A 14,243-nucleotide genomic window follows, 5' to 3' on the forward strand; every position below is an offset into this window, starting at 1 on the left:
TTGAGGAGTAAGGGTTGCCGATCCGAGGGAGAGGAGTAATATCGGGTCTTAAAATAAATTTAAACATTACATTGTATTATTATGTGTACGTGAATTTTAACGAAATAATAACGAATATTCATAATAAAGGTAGAGTTAGATAATTATTAAAATATAAGATAATATTATTCAATTTTTAAATAGTAAGGATACACTTAATGAATTACTAAACGATAAAGTAATTACAGAAATTTACCCTAAATACAATCTACGGCATTCGGCAGGTGAGTTTTCCATCCTTATCTTTTAGATAATAAATAATAAAAGCACGATAATATTATATAGATTGCTTCTACCGGATGAGGATGGTCGCTCACCTATATTACTAAGATAATAACTAGGGGCGCCCTCTATTTATAAGAGAACATTGGACGTGAGCTATACGATTTATTGCTCTCACTTCGTCAATCTAGAAAACAAAGAGGGTTTCCGTATTTTTCAACGGTGGGAGCGTTCTCATCTGAGTATGCCATTGCCCATTGCTATCTCATTCTCTCCTGCATTTATTTATTTATTTTTTGGGTAAGGTCCTCGACTCCTCGGGACTTGCTTTTCTCTCTCTCATCAGTCTCTGTAAGTGGGGTACGGGAGGTTTCCTCTTCCTCGTTTTCAACTGCACCGTCAAGGTAAGAATCCAACCTTTTTGTACGCAGGCTGCCCTTTTAATGGATTTCTCTGTCTGCCTCTCTCTCTCTCTCTCTCTCTCTCAACCCTTGAATATTAACTGTTGTAGATTTTCTTTTTCTTTTCTGTTCTTTTTGTTTCGTTTCGATGGGAAATGTAGTTTGTTTACATCGTTTAGTTTGTTTTAATCCTAGGTCATCAGGCAAGCCATAACATAAATAAACAAATGAAGTGATGAAAAATCAGATTAGACCTCTACTTGGTTAAAGTAATTCGTGACTTCGTTTGTTTTTTACCACTATTATCTGTATTTATATTGATATGTCTACTCCAACAAAACCTTGGAGTTTGGACGAATACCCTTTTCATTGCAATAGGTTTCTTAGTTTAGATAAAGGTTTTTGATGGTTGCCCATTTAACTGCAATGTGTTTTTTTCCAGTTCAGGAAAGAGTTCAAAGAATATTCTTCAACCATTAAATCTCTCTCTCTCTCTCTCTCTCTCTCTCATTTTTCTTTGAAAATAAGAGGGGAAAAGTAAGCTTTTGATGTGTTGGAATTGATTTCTCACATCTGTCAAGATTTTGATTAATGCCCACTTCAACTAATACGAGTTCCATATATTTCAAGGTTTTGAAGCATAACGGTTTTACTAAAAAAGTGTTTTATTTTATTTTTGTCTTGTTTTGTCTTCTGTATCACAGAGAGAAGAATCCGTGATTTGGGTGAACTTGCTTATTATTTCTTGTTACTAGTCAAAGTTATACTACAGGGATTTTCTTTATTCTTTCCCCCTTCTAAATTTTCGTGTATTTGCGAACTGAAATTACTGGAATTGACGCGTTTATAGTTCAGGATGGTTTTTGTGACTCATGATTAATTCTTTGATTTATTGGTTCCAGGATGAATTGCCGAAAAACAATCGGAAGATATCAATTCTGTTTCATCTCCATTGTTTGACTCGTAGTGTTTTTCCCCATCGAATCTGACAGACCCCAAGAGGAGTCGTCTGGAACTCTGAACTATCATTACCTCTATCAGTGTGTTGTAAAAGGGGAAATTTTGATCTGGGGGTCTATTGTGATCAGGAAAGTCGTTCTGCCGCATTCTAACATTTGATTGCGTCTTGGAGGGGGCAGCCGAATATGGTGGTATGGAGTCTAGGTTTGCGAAGCTTGATATGATATGTTAGACGCGATAATTTATTCTGGTTGATGTGGTAGCCGCTTCACCGTTTCTTTTATTTTCACCTTGTTCATTGTCTTGGATTATAGTACACCATTGCAGAAATCCTCAGATTTTGGACTTTAAGTAATCTAAGTCCCTGTCAAATTCTAACTTTTGAGATAACCACTACCCTATCTTGGACTACTTTTTCAGAGAATGGATTCAAGTGGAGTATCTAGCAATGTTCATGATCATGGGACTCCCGTGGACGAACAAAAGAAGAGATTCAGATGCAACTACTGTGCAAAAGTGGTTAGTGGTTCCACTCGTCTTAAGCAACACTTAGCTGGTGTACGTGGGGATGTAGTACCATGTGAACAAGTTCCTGAAGATGTGAAGGTCCAGATGAGAAGCTGTTTCCTTGACACAAAGAAAGGAGTCCTGACTAGGGAAGTTGGGCAGCTTCACCACCCAGATCTTCCGTTGAAGAGGAATTGGTGTTCCAACTCTGCCAATCCAAATCATAGTCAACCTGGATCCAAGGGGAAGGGAAAGCGTGTGATACTGAACTCTGCACTGGATGAGTGTGTGGAAAGAAAAGTTCCCAACAAAATTTGCCACTCATCCACAGGCATTAAGAGCGATGAAGGGGAGGAGGACTCTTTGAGGCATGCTCAAAGGTGCATTGGAAGATTTTTCTATGATGCTGGTCTTGATTTCAATGCTGTCAAGTCCCCTAGCTTCTGGAAAATGATAGATGCTATTATAGGCTGTGGACTAATGGAGTATAAGATTCCCAGTTGCCAGGAACTTAAAGGGTGGATCCTTGAGGAAGAAGTGAAAGAAATACACCAGTATGTGAGGGAGGTCAGACATTCCTGGGGAATGACAGGGTGCAGCATCTTGTTTGATGGATGGACAGATGGGAACGGTCAGAACCTGATTAATTTTATAGTGGATTGTCCACAGGGCCCAATATTTCTAAGATCTGTCAAAATTATGGGTTCTTTTGATGATGCTGATGCCTTGCTGTCAGTGCTTGACGAAATTATTGAGGAAGTTGGAGCTGAAAATGTGGTTCAAGTCATTGCACATACCACATCAGGTTGTATGGAGACTCTGGGTAAACAATTTATGGAAAAACACAGGACAATATTTTGGAGTGTCTGTGCATCTCACTGCATAGACCTCATGTTAGAAAAGATTGGGATGATGGATTCTATCAAAAGAGTTTTAGATAGAGCCAAGGCCATTACAAAGTTCATTTATGGCCACTCAACAGTTTTTGAGCTTATGAAGAAACATACTAGTGGGGAGGACCTACTTAAACCCTCCAGGTATAAGTCTGCAATGCAATTTTTGACTTTGGAAAATATTGTATCTAAAAGGGAGAACTTGAGGAACATGTTTGCCTCATCTGCTTGGAATACCTCGGTTTGGGCTTCAAGTACAGAAGGAAAGTGCGTGGCTGATTTGGTAGGGGAGCCCTCATTTTGGAGTGGTGCCCAAATGGTCCTGAAAGCAGCTATTCCTCTTGTGCGAGTACTCTGTCTGATTAATGGAAGAGATCATAGGCCTCAGATGGGTTACATATATGAAACTATGGATCAGATGAAGGAGACAATAAAAACGGAGTTTAAAGACAAGAAAACCAAATACCTGGCTTTTTGGGGACTTATTGATGATATTTGGGACAACTTTCTGCATAGCCCCCTCCATTCAGCAGGTTACTTCTTGAATCCAAGTTTATTCTATTCGAGTGATTTCTTAGCTGATGCAGAGGTAGCCAGTGGCCTTTTGTGTTGCATAGTCCGTATGGTAAAGGATCGACAGGTTCAGGATTTAATATCTCTACAGCTTGATGAGTATCGAGCAGCCAACGGATCTTTTGGTCATGGGAGCGCTATTGATCAAAGAACAAGGATGCCCCCAGGTTAGCCTCAACACTGATTCTTTTTGAAAGCTCAAAATGTTGATTATAACATATCATCCACAAGACAAATATTTAACTTGTTTTTCTATTGAATTGTAATTACAGCTCAGTGGTGGGCCTCCTATGGGGGCCATTGCCCTGATTTGCAACGATTTGCCATCCGGATTCTTAGTCAGACATGTTGTGGTGCATCACGATATGCACTACAGAGGAATTTATCAGAGCAGCTGCATGCAAATGGAAGAAATTGTATAGAACACAAGCGACTGAATGACCTCACTTTTGTTCATTATAATCTCCGGTTGCAACATTTTTCATTGGACATGATTGGAAATGGTAGTAACATTGTTCAAGAAGAGATTGATGCAATTAATGATTGGGTTGTAGATGAGGTGCAAGATGTAATGGCCCAAAGTGAAGATTCATGTGCGGTGGACTTGGATTGTGGTATGGGCATTGCCCAAAGGGTGATTAGTGAAGAAGGGCCTTCCGATTTGCAACCCAAGAAAGAGCCAAGATAAGGCAGTATTGACTTTGGATTGAAGAAAAAGCCGGTGATAGTAGTAACTGGAGATGTGGGAAGGATTGACAGCTTACTTTCGGAAAAAAGAGTGAGGTGGGTGGCAATTTAAGGAACAAGACATGGGATCTTCAAATGTGTCACCCTCAAAAGGAAATTGAATCTTAAGTTTTTTGTCATCCACCATATGACGTTCCCAAGAGCTTGATCATGTTTAGTGTCAAAAGTATGATGATGATTCTGCACTGAATCCATGTTCCTTCACCCACCATGTTCTGAGTTTGGAACTGTTATTGCCAATGCCATCATGTGTATCTGTAGCATGACAAAAGAAGATGTGGACCTAGTGAGATGTTTGGCAATGCAACCTGATGGAAGTGGCATAACTTCTTCATTGTGTTTGAGCTTCAACTGGATGACCATGGTGAGGGTATGTGTACAGGTGACATGATACGGGTGCTTTTCAAGGCAAGTTGATGATTGTGGGCACCTCAATTGTACTTTAATGTTTCCAATGGCCTGATTCTTCAATGGGATGTTATGTGAGTTATTTCCATGTAAATCTGCTATTACTGAGCATTGACATTAGTTTCTCATCTGTCTACTTTGGGACTGATGCCAGATAAGTTTATTTGGTTGGAACCTGCAGGGCTGCTTGTCATTGAGAGCCTGATCTGCCCGACTCTCAATTTGAAGTTAAGACTTGTGGGTGGTGGAGATTGGGAAGAAATCCTACCCCAGGGGACCATTTGGGAGGGAGAAGCCATGCCAATTTAGAGTCAGGATGGCAACATTAACATGGGCTAACCCACAAAATAAGCTCCTTATTTCTTTATCAAGAAATCTTCCCTCCCAATCCCTTCCATCTTAGGCTAAACAAGCACATTGTTGGAGGAATCCTAGTATTGCCAAATAGGACCTGAGTGGACTAGACTGGACCGGATAGCATGGTACCCAGCCAAGCAAAAAATTATAAACTAGATATTTATGTACTAGGTTCAACTATGTTACCGAAAATACATGATACCAGCCAACCAACTTGTATCATAAAAAAGCTAAGCAATCAGGTGGTATTCATCAAAATTCACGGGGTGCTTTGATTGGTCAAATCTCTTCCGGTACCATGTCTTTCTGGCATCATAGATTTCCTCTTGTGTAGGAAATAAACCGGAAATAACAGACTCTGACTTTTGGGCTTTGATTAATGTCAAATCAACATTTTTTCATTGAGGCATCTACAGAGTTGATGGACTTCTTGAATGTTAATTGAATGTTGTTTTCTTGTCTATAAATATAAGGGGAATTATTTGGTTTTGATAAGGGGGAATAGTCATAAATTGCATGTATTAAATGACAAAAACGCCCCTCTTGGGTGATTTTTCTATTGCTAAAAAAGAACTGGGTTTGCTTTGCCTTTTCACCAGGGCTGTGTCCCTTTAATGCGATGTGGCCAAATCAGAATAAATCTAGGATGGAATCATGAGAATGTTTTAATAAGACTGTAAGAGGAACAATGAGCTGGGCCTATAGAGAAAATAGATTCTTCACAGGCCATGCTGCTCATTAGGGGTGTTCAAATTCGGTTGATAAACCGCAAACTGAACCGAACCAAACCGAATAAGCAAATTCGGTTTGGTTTGGTTTTTATTTTATAAAAAAATTGGTTTTTGGTTCCGGTTTGGTTTGACTGAAATTTTCATCCGAAGCTAACTGAAAACCGAATTAATGCTGTTACTTAGTTAAGTATATTAAATATTAATGTTTTATTTAATACTTTACGCTAATTAATTATTATATTTCCCAATGAACAATTTGTCAATTCCCCATTGGGCTTTAAGCCCGTTCTAACTTTTAATTAATAATAGTTAATTAAAACCTAGACTCATTATTTATTGTTTACTAGTTATTAATTGTTCATTAATCGTTAATTATTTTTGAAAATGGCCAATTGGCCAATTCCCAATTGGCAGGGCCTATTCTAGCTTTTAATTAATGAATAGCTAATTAATTAAAACATTGGGCTTCGAGGTCATTCTAACTTTTAATTAATATTAATAATAGTTAATTAATTAAAACCATTGGGTTTTGGGGCCATTTAACTTTTAATTAATAACACTTATTAAATGCTTATCATTTGTATGGAACCAGGGGCCAACTGAATCGAAAACTGAACCAACCCAAATCAAATTCAGTTAGGGTCCGTTTGGTTCTAAAATATAATTCAGTTCGGTTAGAGGAAATGGTAAAACTGAATAATCGGTTAGGTTCTCGATTTGAAACGAACCGACTGATTGTACACCCCTACTGCTCATTAGTAGATATTAATTGGCGATTGATTCATTTAAATTAAAAGAGAATTAGTTTACTTTTATTTATTAATTTTATATGTTATTATTATTTAAGATATTTCAAGTTGGGCTGCTTTTCTAGTCTAGGCTATGGGCCATTTGATAACAACTGAAATGGCTGAACTGAATAACTTATTACTTGGTCCTTCAGCGAATAAGTTATTAAGTTGATAAGTTGTATAAGCTTCTTGATGACTTGAATGGCATGTTGCATTTTATAAATCATCGTCATTGTCATCATCATCATCATCATCATCATTATTCTATAGTGAGTGACAATCCATCATAGATGTCCAAAAATAATCCGTACACAATTCTTGCTTTGGGCCTCATTCTTTTTAGAATGAGAACTTGAGTAAAACAATTAGGCAAATCCATGGCTCAAAAAATAACCATGCCTCAAGCAAAATTTTAAGTCTTATTCTTTTATGGCATTTTCTATTGTAATTCACAACAACGCCTTTTCTCTTAAAAATAAACAACCGTCTTCTCTCTTCATTGGTATTCAAGCCTTGCCACTACCAATAACCAATGTTACCTGCAGCAAAGATTTCTGTGTGTGTGTGTGTCATAAAGTTGATGATTTGTTTGTGTAAATGCCAAGGAACTCTGAAGAAGGTTGCCTTTACATTGTTTCTTTCTGAAACTATTAGAGGTCTCTTCAAAACCTTACTGTCTTTTCTGTGACTCTATCTACTCAGTTCTCATTTATCATTTTATTTAATTTGAATGTTTAGAAAAGTCTCAAATGTTGCTTGTTGAAGTTCTGAACTAATAGAAAATTTTGAGTTGCAGGCAGAGCAAAGAAAAAAAAAGAGGTTTGAACAGGTATGGATTATGTATTTTTCTTTTTCATGTTTGATTATTTTTACTGTGAACTTTTAATCAATAGTCTTTCTTTCTATAAGAAAAAGAAGAAAAAAATATTTGGAATCTTAAAACCATTTGGTTATCCATGATCAACTTGTAGTTTTATAGATGAGAATTGTTAAGTCTATCAATCTGATGCAGACCATATCTTGTTCTTCCATTTTTGAATTTTGTGGAAATCCTTATACAGTGAAAGTTTTTTTTTTTTTTCCCTCTGAAATTGAATTTTGGGATTATTTAGCATGTAGAAAATTTTCGAATGCAGCTATAGTAGTATTGAGTTACCTACTATCTACTATTTACATACATACATACTATTTACATATGTGCTGAAAATTTCTTCAATATTTTTGGGAATTGTAGGGGCTCATATAGTGCCATTACTCAATATTAGTCCCAACTATCGCCAGTCTTGGAGAGGTGGATTGGATATGGACAGATAATCTTTTGGTACAGCTCACTAGATTACTCCTGTTCTCTTTTAGAAAAGAAATATACTGACATAAGATGGTAGAAACTGTTAAAAGTAATGTAGAATCTCGAAGCTATCAGTATGCTTGGTGCCAAATTGTAGGACTAGTTCAGAATGCTAGTAATATAAATGAGGTTCTGGAATTTGGGCATTGCTACATTAAAGGGCATGCTGTCAGTTTTGCGCTTCAAATTTGGGAGAATGAAATCTTTCCTATCTGCCTCTGGTGATTTCAGTTGTGACTAAAAAAAATTTCGACTGTTTCAAGTATGAATATGGGGTACATGTCATGTTTGTGATGTTTTGGCTTGTCTGGCAAATTGGATCTGCTTTCTCAAATGGTGAAACTTTAAAGAACCATTCTAGTAGCTTGGACTTTGGAGATAAACCTTTAATGGATGCCACTTTTCCTTTGTTGGTAAAGTTGTAGATGGTACATGAGTACGTCTCTGGAGGTTTGTCTTGAGGGGAAAATGAGTCCGTGTGGTGGTTATTTGAGTTATCGACATTGCCCTTGCAAGGATTTTTCCTAGTTGGTTGAAAAGCAGTTCATTACGAGTTAAAATTTCAGAGGCAGATGCTGGCTTCATTTTCATTTATTTATTTATGCATTTATGTGGTTCTGCCCCAGGCTTCTCAGGGATTTTCCTTGTTACTTGTTAGTAGTAAAGGAGTCTCGTAATGGTTTCTGTTGGCTTGCAGAAGTATCATCTTAATGAATCTTGTCCTTGTTCCATCATTCCATGGTTTTTTGTTGACTGTAGGTAAGGTGACTGATTGTGGCAGTGAGAAAAATATCAGACGGCTGTTGTCTCAAGAGTCTATGATGCAACGGTGGCGTCAAGAAGACCAGAAAGTATCAGTGGGCCGGGGTGGTTTTTAAAATATTGATATTTGGTAGTTATCATTTTTATGTTTGGTTCTATTGAGAAATTTAATTTTATATACGAAAACTGGATCTCATAATAGAATTTTACATGTGAAGCCTGTTGCAGCGCAAAAGATATATTACTTTGGTTGATAAAAAGAAAGGAATTCGAGAATGACAATTGTGAACTAACCAAACCAAATGTCAAATGTGGCCTTCATTTTTTTTTTTTTTTTTGTTCGGAGGAATTCACATCTTCACCCCTACAGCATATTCCGTCGTTGATCGTTGATCCCCCACCGACTAGAGACCAAAAATTTGGTCGCTTTTGATCTTGAGAGAATGATGTACAGCCCCAGGGTCAGAATTTTTAGGCCCAAATTACTAAGCACCCCACAAGATTGCCTCTCACAGCGTCCCACAGCCAAGGTTCAAAGTATCGAACTATCGATATATATCGGCTTGTATTAGTTGATATGTATTGTTCTGGATTTTTCTAATATGCTCTTATAGTGGGTGTATGGGAGTCTGACCGATTCAGGGGGTGGAAGAGTTTTAAACTGGTCTCTTTGAACCGGTTAAAAAAAAAAAAAGAAAATAAAATAAAAAGGGTATCGATTTGTCTGATATGCTCCTATTAGTATATCGGGTATATTGATATTTTGAATCTTACCCACAGCACTCCATTGTGTATGGGTGTATCGATATTTTGAATCTTGTCTACAACACATCTCCATTGTGTATTGAGAACCATCGGGATAAGGATGTATTGTGGGATATTGTGGGGATAATCTTTTAGAGGGCTGATTTGATATCTCAAAGTATAGTTAGGGAGGGTATCAATTTAGAAAATGGGCGAACATTGATGTATATAGAATGGAGTTTTTGACATTTTAAATATTTATAATTTTGAAGTGAAAATCATAAATTTTGCATTAGGCATGTTCGTACTGTTTTCTTTCATTCTTTACCCTTTTTTGTTTTTTTCATACTGAAGAAAAAAGAAAGAGAACCGGATTGAATTGATTATTGAACGGGTCAATAAATTGAAAATCACGTGGCTGTTGACTTTGACTATCTTTGATCAAATGGCCCCACCACGAGTCAAAACTCATCAGACTGGATTCAATCTACGGTACGACTCGTACTATCAAATTTTCAGATATTTCAAATTTTCAACAATAAAGGGTTGATAGTCATTAGAAAGTAGGTAAAAAGGAAAGAGGGAGATTGCCTTTCAGGGGCAAGAGGGAGATGAAATAATGGATCTACCGTCCACAGTACATAAAACCGCACATCATGATTCATGCATGCTTTCATCTCGTCTTTTTTTTTTCTAACATAACAATAAACAATTAACAAGCAAAAAAATGCTCACTCGAACATTTCATCCAGGGCTGTCAATTGTACCGGTTCTAATCTAAACTTTGGTCTATTGGCACTTACTAATGGGAAAATCTATGATGCAAGAAAGATATAATATAGAAAGAGTTTTGATCAATTAAAATCCATTCATGAATTTTGATAAATAATACCTTATTTGCTATCTAGTTTATGATTCCAATTTACTAGTCATTTATTTTTTGGATATCATATCTTTTCCATATCATAGTCAAAATTGTTTCAATCTGACCCAACCCAATATAATCCATTATGGATGGGTCAGGTGGATATCATGGTGTCCGGACTCGTCTAATTCAATGTCTTGTTGGGCAGTCTAAATTTATTTTTACTTGTATCATCTAACCCAAAATTGGTTAATTGACACCCCTAATTCAATGACCCTCCCTAGACCTGTTCATGGGCTGGGTGCCCTGATGGGCCAGCTTGGCCCGGCCCAGCCCTTGGACGGGCTTGAACATGTTTATAGGCCCGCGGGCTTAAAATTGGGTCAAAAAGCCCAGCCTACAATAAATTTGAGCTGGGCTCGGGTTTTATCAAAATAGCCCGGCCCGACCTAAAATTAGACTTAAAATGGGTTATGTGATTATGTTCATTTGAATAATTTTTTTGATTTAAAAATGCAAAACTATGTTTTAAAACGTAAAAAAAAAGGGAAAAAAACCATCTTGTAGGCCCATTGTTCATTTAAATAGGAAAAAAAAAAACATCTGAATTTTTAATTCTAATTTGAATAGGGAAATTGTAATTTTTTTTATTAGGTCGGGCTTCGAACTCGGGCACGGGCTCGGGCTTCGGGCTTTTTATTAGGGCAAGGCTTGGTCTCAAGTTATAGGCCCGTTGGTCGGGCCGGTCTTGGGCTCGGGCCTAGCGTATTTCCATTAATGATGAGTAAAAACCTGACCCGACGCATGAAGAGGCCTAACCCTCCCTAATATCCTATCTCTATGTGCACTTGTCAGGTTAGGTGAAGTAAAATTGAAAGCAAAGCTAACTAGAATTTACACTCTTTTCATATTGCAATGCAAATTCTTCCACCTCGGCTTGTTGATCTGGAGGACGAGAGAGGGAAGAGATTAGAGAATGGGATTGGGGGAGAGGAAATATTTTCCCTTGTTTCTTCACTGGTTTCACGTGAATGCGACGCCCCAACTTCTTGTCTTAATCCAATACAGAACAACAACCAACCAAACTCTCTTTCTCTGAGATCGATAATTGATCAATGGTCATTCTGTTACCTCTCCCTCTTCCAACCGAGTTCAAATCTACGCCCCACAGCACATCCCCGCCCTGTATTGTGAATATCTCCAGATGATATCATCATTGGAAGATGTTCCCAATACACGACGGGGATGTATTGTGGGAGACGTTATGGGTGTGAACTCCCTCCAACCCAATCGGGATCCTCTGTGAAATTCCACAATTGTTCATCAGAATTTCCAAAACTTCTTGTTATTCCATTTCTAGGCTTGGCCAAGTGCATACATCATTTGTAGCTCCATTACATTATGGGCTTCTTTTAGTACTTTTATGGGCTTTTTAACTTTTTTTACGACCCAGGTACAGGTAGAGAGCGAGATATTTGCGTGGTGCTTTTGAGCTTTTCCCAATTACTGCTTGAGGAAGTGACAAGTTGCTTGTTTAAGAAGACGCCACGTCAGGGAACCCATTGACGCGAAACTCACCAATAGAGGTGAAGACTGAAGACTAAAGACCGGCAACAACCGGTAAACGGCTCCCGAACCCCATTGAATTGAACCGGCTTTTTGCTTTGTTCGCCACTCCGGCTACCGATTTCTGACTCCTGGTCCTGGCACTTCCAAGTCGGGGAATCGGGTGAGGAGCAAAGCAAATCCCATTTCGTGAGGGACCCACATCTGACGAGTAGAATTTTGATGCGATTTTTTATTTTTCTATTCGAATCCAATGGAGAGAGAGAGAACCTCGTCTCCTCTTTTGGGAACCGTACCCTCTTTCTTCTTTTTCTTTAATTTATTAGTTATAAAGTTTACAGAGAGAGAGAGAGAGAGAGAGTCCTCAAAACTCAAAAGCAAGCAAAATCTAAGAAAATCGGGACCTTCTTGGCTTGTCTTTGCTTTTGTTCTCTTTGTCTTCCTTCTTCTTCTTCATGTTTAACATGGTTGGAGAAAGAGAAAGAAAGGCAGAAGATCGAGAGCTTGCAAATGGAGGAGCGGCAGTAGCAGCAGTAGCAGAGGCAGAAGCAGAAGCAGAAGCAATCGAGGATATATGCAGCTTATGTGGGGATGTTGGCTTTAGAGACGCCTTGGTCCTTTGCAGGAAATGCGGGTTTCGCCTTCAGCACACGTAAACACCTTACTCCTCTCTCTTTTTCCCTATATCTCCCTCTGAAAAATCTTTCCATCTAACTGTTTGTTGACGGCTTTCTCGTTTTGTGGGGAACCCAAACAAACCCCAGGTACTGTAGCAGGTTGTATCCGGAGATTGACACCGAAAAGTGGAGTTGCGAGTGGTGCCTCCACGAAGAGGAGAAGAGGAAAGAGAGTAAACGGAGGAGGAGCAAGGTGTTTGAGTTCCTGCTCGAGATCGCTCAATCTCTTCCCGAAAGAGACAACAACCCTTCACCAACATCTCCTTCCCGCAACGACGACAAGCGGATTTGCCGGCAAGACGACCGATTCGCGGCTTCCGGTGAGAAGCGTTTTCACGTGGCGTCGACGGAGACCACCAGAGAGAAAGAGAAAGACAAGGAAAGGGAGGAGAAGGAGAAACCCTCGTCTCTGAAGAAGAATAGTACTGTCGCTGCCGCTCGGTGCTCGGAGAAGAACAAGGCCTTGGATCGCTGGAGGAATCTGGCCAAAACCAAACTGGGTTGCCGCCGTTACAAACTTCTCGCCGACGTGCACTGCTGAAATTAAGAAAATAGATATGTAATTTTATGTTATTATTATATGAATTATGAAGTGAAATCGGTCGGGAATCTGACATGGAGTCGCCGTGAAGGCAAAAGTAAAGACACGAATTTGTTTAGTTAGCTCGGAGGTATCTTGTATATGAAAATGGTCGCTTTGTTCTCTCTCTCTCTCTCTCACTCTCTCTCTCTCATTGTCCTTGTCGTCGTCGTCCTGTTGTAGACCTGTACAACTCTTTTTTCTTTATTTTTCATCAAAAAGAAAAAAAAACCGAAGAAAAAAAGGGAGGGGAAAGACAATTTCGTTTCTAATTAAATTATAAAATCTGTCACCGTTGACTTCACTTCGGTGTGCAGTTCTGAGTTCTGATTCGATTCTCCGGTACACGCTCAGACGCTCGGTTCAAAATTTTCTTTTTCTTTTTAATCTCGTCTGGTTGGTTGCTCGTAAAATGAAGATGACTGAAAACAAATGATTTCCTGCTGGAACTTATACATTCCTTCTAAATTCTAATTTCCCTTTTGAGTCATTTTTGAGCATAGGTTGATTGTTCTCCACATCCGTCTCATGCAACGACATCATAATTTTTTAATTTTCTCAACTGTGAAGGCTTGTTTCCATGAAAATTAGGAATGCAATTCATATATTTTTCAGGGAAATCACTAATTGTTTTCTTTCATATTAAGTTCATTGACATTGATAGCAAATATGACTCTACATTGGGCTACATGATTCAGGTACAGAGATTGTATCTGGGTATTGAAACTGGAAACTTGAGCAATAAATTATCATCATCAGAAAACGCGTTAAACGCCCTTCTTTACTGTAGTTCATTTGGGCTCTTTCAAGGAAGGAGAAGGGAAGGACCCATTAGTTAGTGGACGACACCACGTGAGCACACAAACCCTGTTACCCACCTTTTGCCAGGAGTGAAATTTTTTGCTGAATAATAGAAATTCTTTGCAAGTACAGAACTGTAGACATTTCAAACTCACCGACCGTTGCCAGCAACAATAGTAGTCTGAGAGGTGAAAGAATTTGGACCCAACCATAATTAGGTCCATGATGAGAGTGTATGAAAGAAATAGCATCTGGACCCAAATATTAATAA

The 14,243-nt window shown here is 38.4% G+C and overlaps 2 protein-coding genes and 1 long non-coding RNA gene across 6 annotated transcripts; all 3 read left to right on the forward strand.

Moving 5' to 3' along the window:
• Positions 1-525: 525 nt before the first annotated feature.
• LOC148844425 (uncharacterized) lies at positions 526-4,886 on the forward strand. 3 transcript variants are annotated; one of them, XM_088956754.1, is made up of 4 exons: positions 526-665; positions 1,565-1,813; positions 2,043-3,762; positions 3,868-4,886. In XM_088956754.1, the coding sequence occupies exons 2-4, from the start codon at positions 1,808-1,810 to the stop codon at positions 4,281-4,283; spliced, it is 2,142 nt and encodes a 713-aa protein (XP_088812880.1). In that variant the 5' UTR covers positions 526-665; positions 1,565-1,807; the 3' UTR covers positions 4,284-4,886. The 3 variants fall into 3 exon arrangements, with proteins under 3 accessions (XP_088812880.1, XP_088812881.1, XP_088812882.1); XM_088956755.1 differs by lacking the exon at positions 526-665 and adding an exon at positions 1,160-1,292; XM_088956756.1 differs by lacking the exon at positions 526-665 and having other exon boundaries at positions 1,572-1,881.
• Positions 4,887-7,043: 2,157 nt separating this feature from the next.
• On the forward strand, positions 7,044-9,028 carry LOC148844426 (uncharacterized). Of its 2 annotated transcripts, XR_016103871.1 has the most exons (4): positions 7,147-7,285; positions 7,426-7,458; positions 7,864-7,950; positions 8,737-8,938. It is a non-coding gene; the product is annotated as an uncharacterized LOC148844426 (long non-coding RNA). The 2 variants fall into 2 exon arrangements; XR_016103870.1 differs by lacking the exon at positions 7,864-7,950 and having other exon boundaries at positions 7,044-7,285; positions 8,737-9,028.
• Positions 9,029-12,160: 3,132 nt separating this feature from the next.
• On the forward strand, positions 12,161-13,298 carry LOC148844427 (uncharacterized). The gene is made up of 2 exons (XM_088959941.1): positions 12,161-12,566; positions 12,679-13,298. Exons 1-2 carry the CDS (start codon positions 12,370-12,372, stop codon positions 13,130-13,132), a joined length of 651 nt encoding a protein of 216 aa, XP_088816067.1. The 5' UTR covers positions 12,161-12,369; the 3' UTR covers positions 13,133-13,298.
• The last annotated feature ends 945 nt before the right edge of the window (positions 13,299-14,243 follow it).

This window comes from Nelumbo lutea, chromosome 8, assembly GCF_056320005.1.
Source record: "Nelumbo lutea isolate HS-2025 chromosome 8, American lotus-T2T, whole genome shotgun sequence".
NCBI lineage: Eukaryota > Viridiplantae > Streptophyta > Magnoliopsida > Proteales > Nelumbonaceae > Nelumbo > Nelumbo lutea.

Coding starts and splice junctions, on each gene's coding strand:
- LOC148844425 (XM_088956754.1), top strand. Junction 3,763..3,867: donor AAGAACAAGGATGCCCCCAG/GTTAGCCTCAAC, acceptor TTGTAATTACAG/CTCAGTGGTGGGCCTCCTAT.
- LOC148844427 (XM_088959941.1), top strand. CDS start 12,370: ATGTTTAACATGGTTGGAGAAAGAGAAAGAAAGGCAGAAGATCGAGAG. Junction 12,567..12,678: donor GGGTTTCGCCTTCAGCACAC/GTAAACACCTTA, acceptor AACAAACCCCAG/GTACTGTAGCAGGTTGTATC.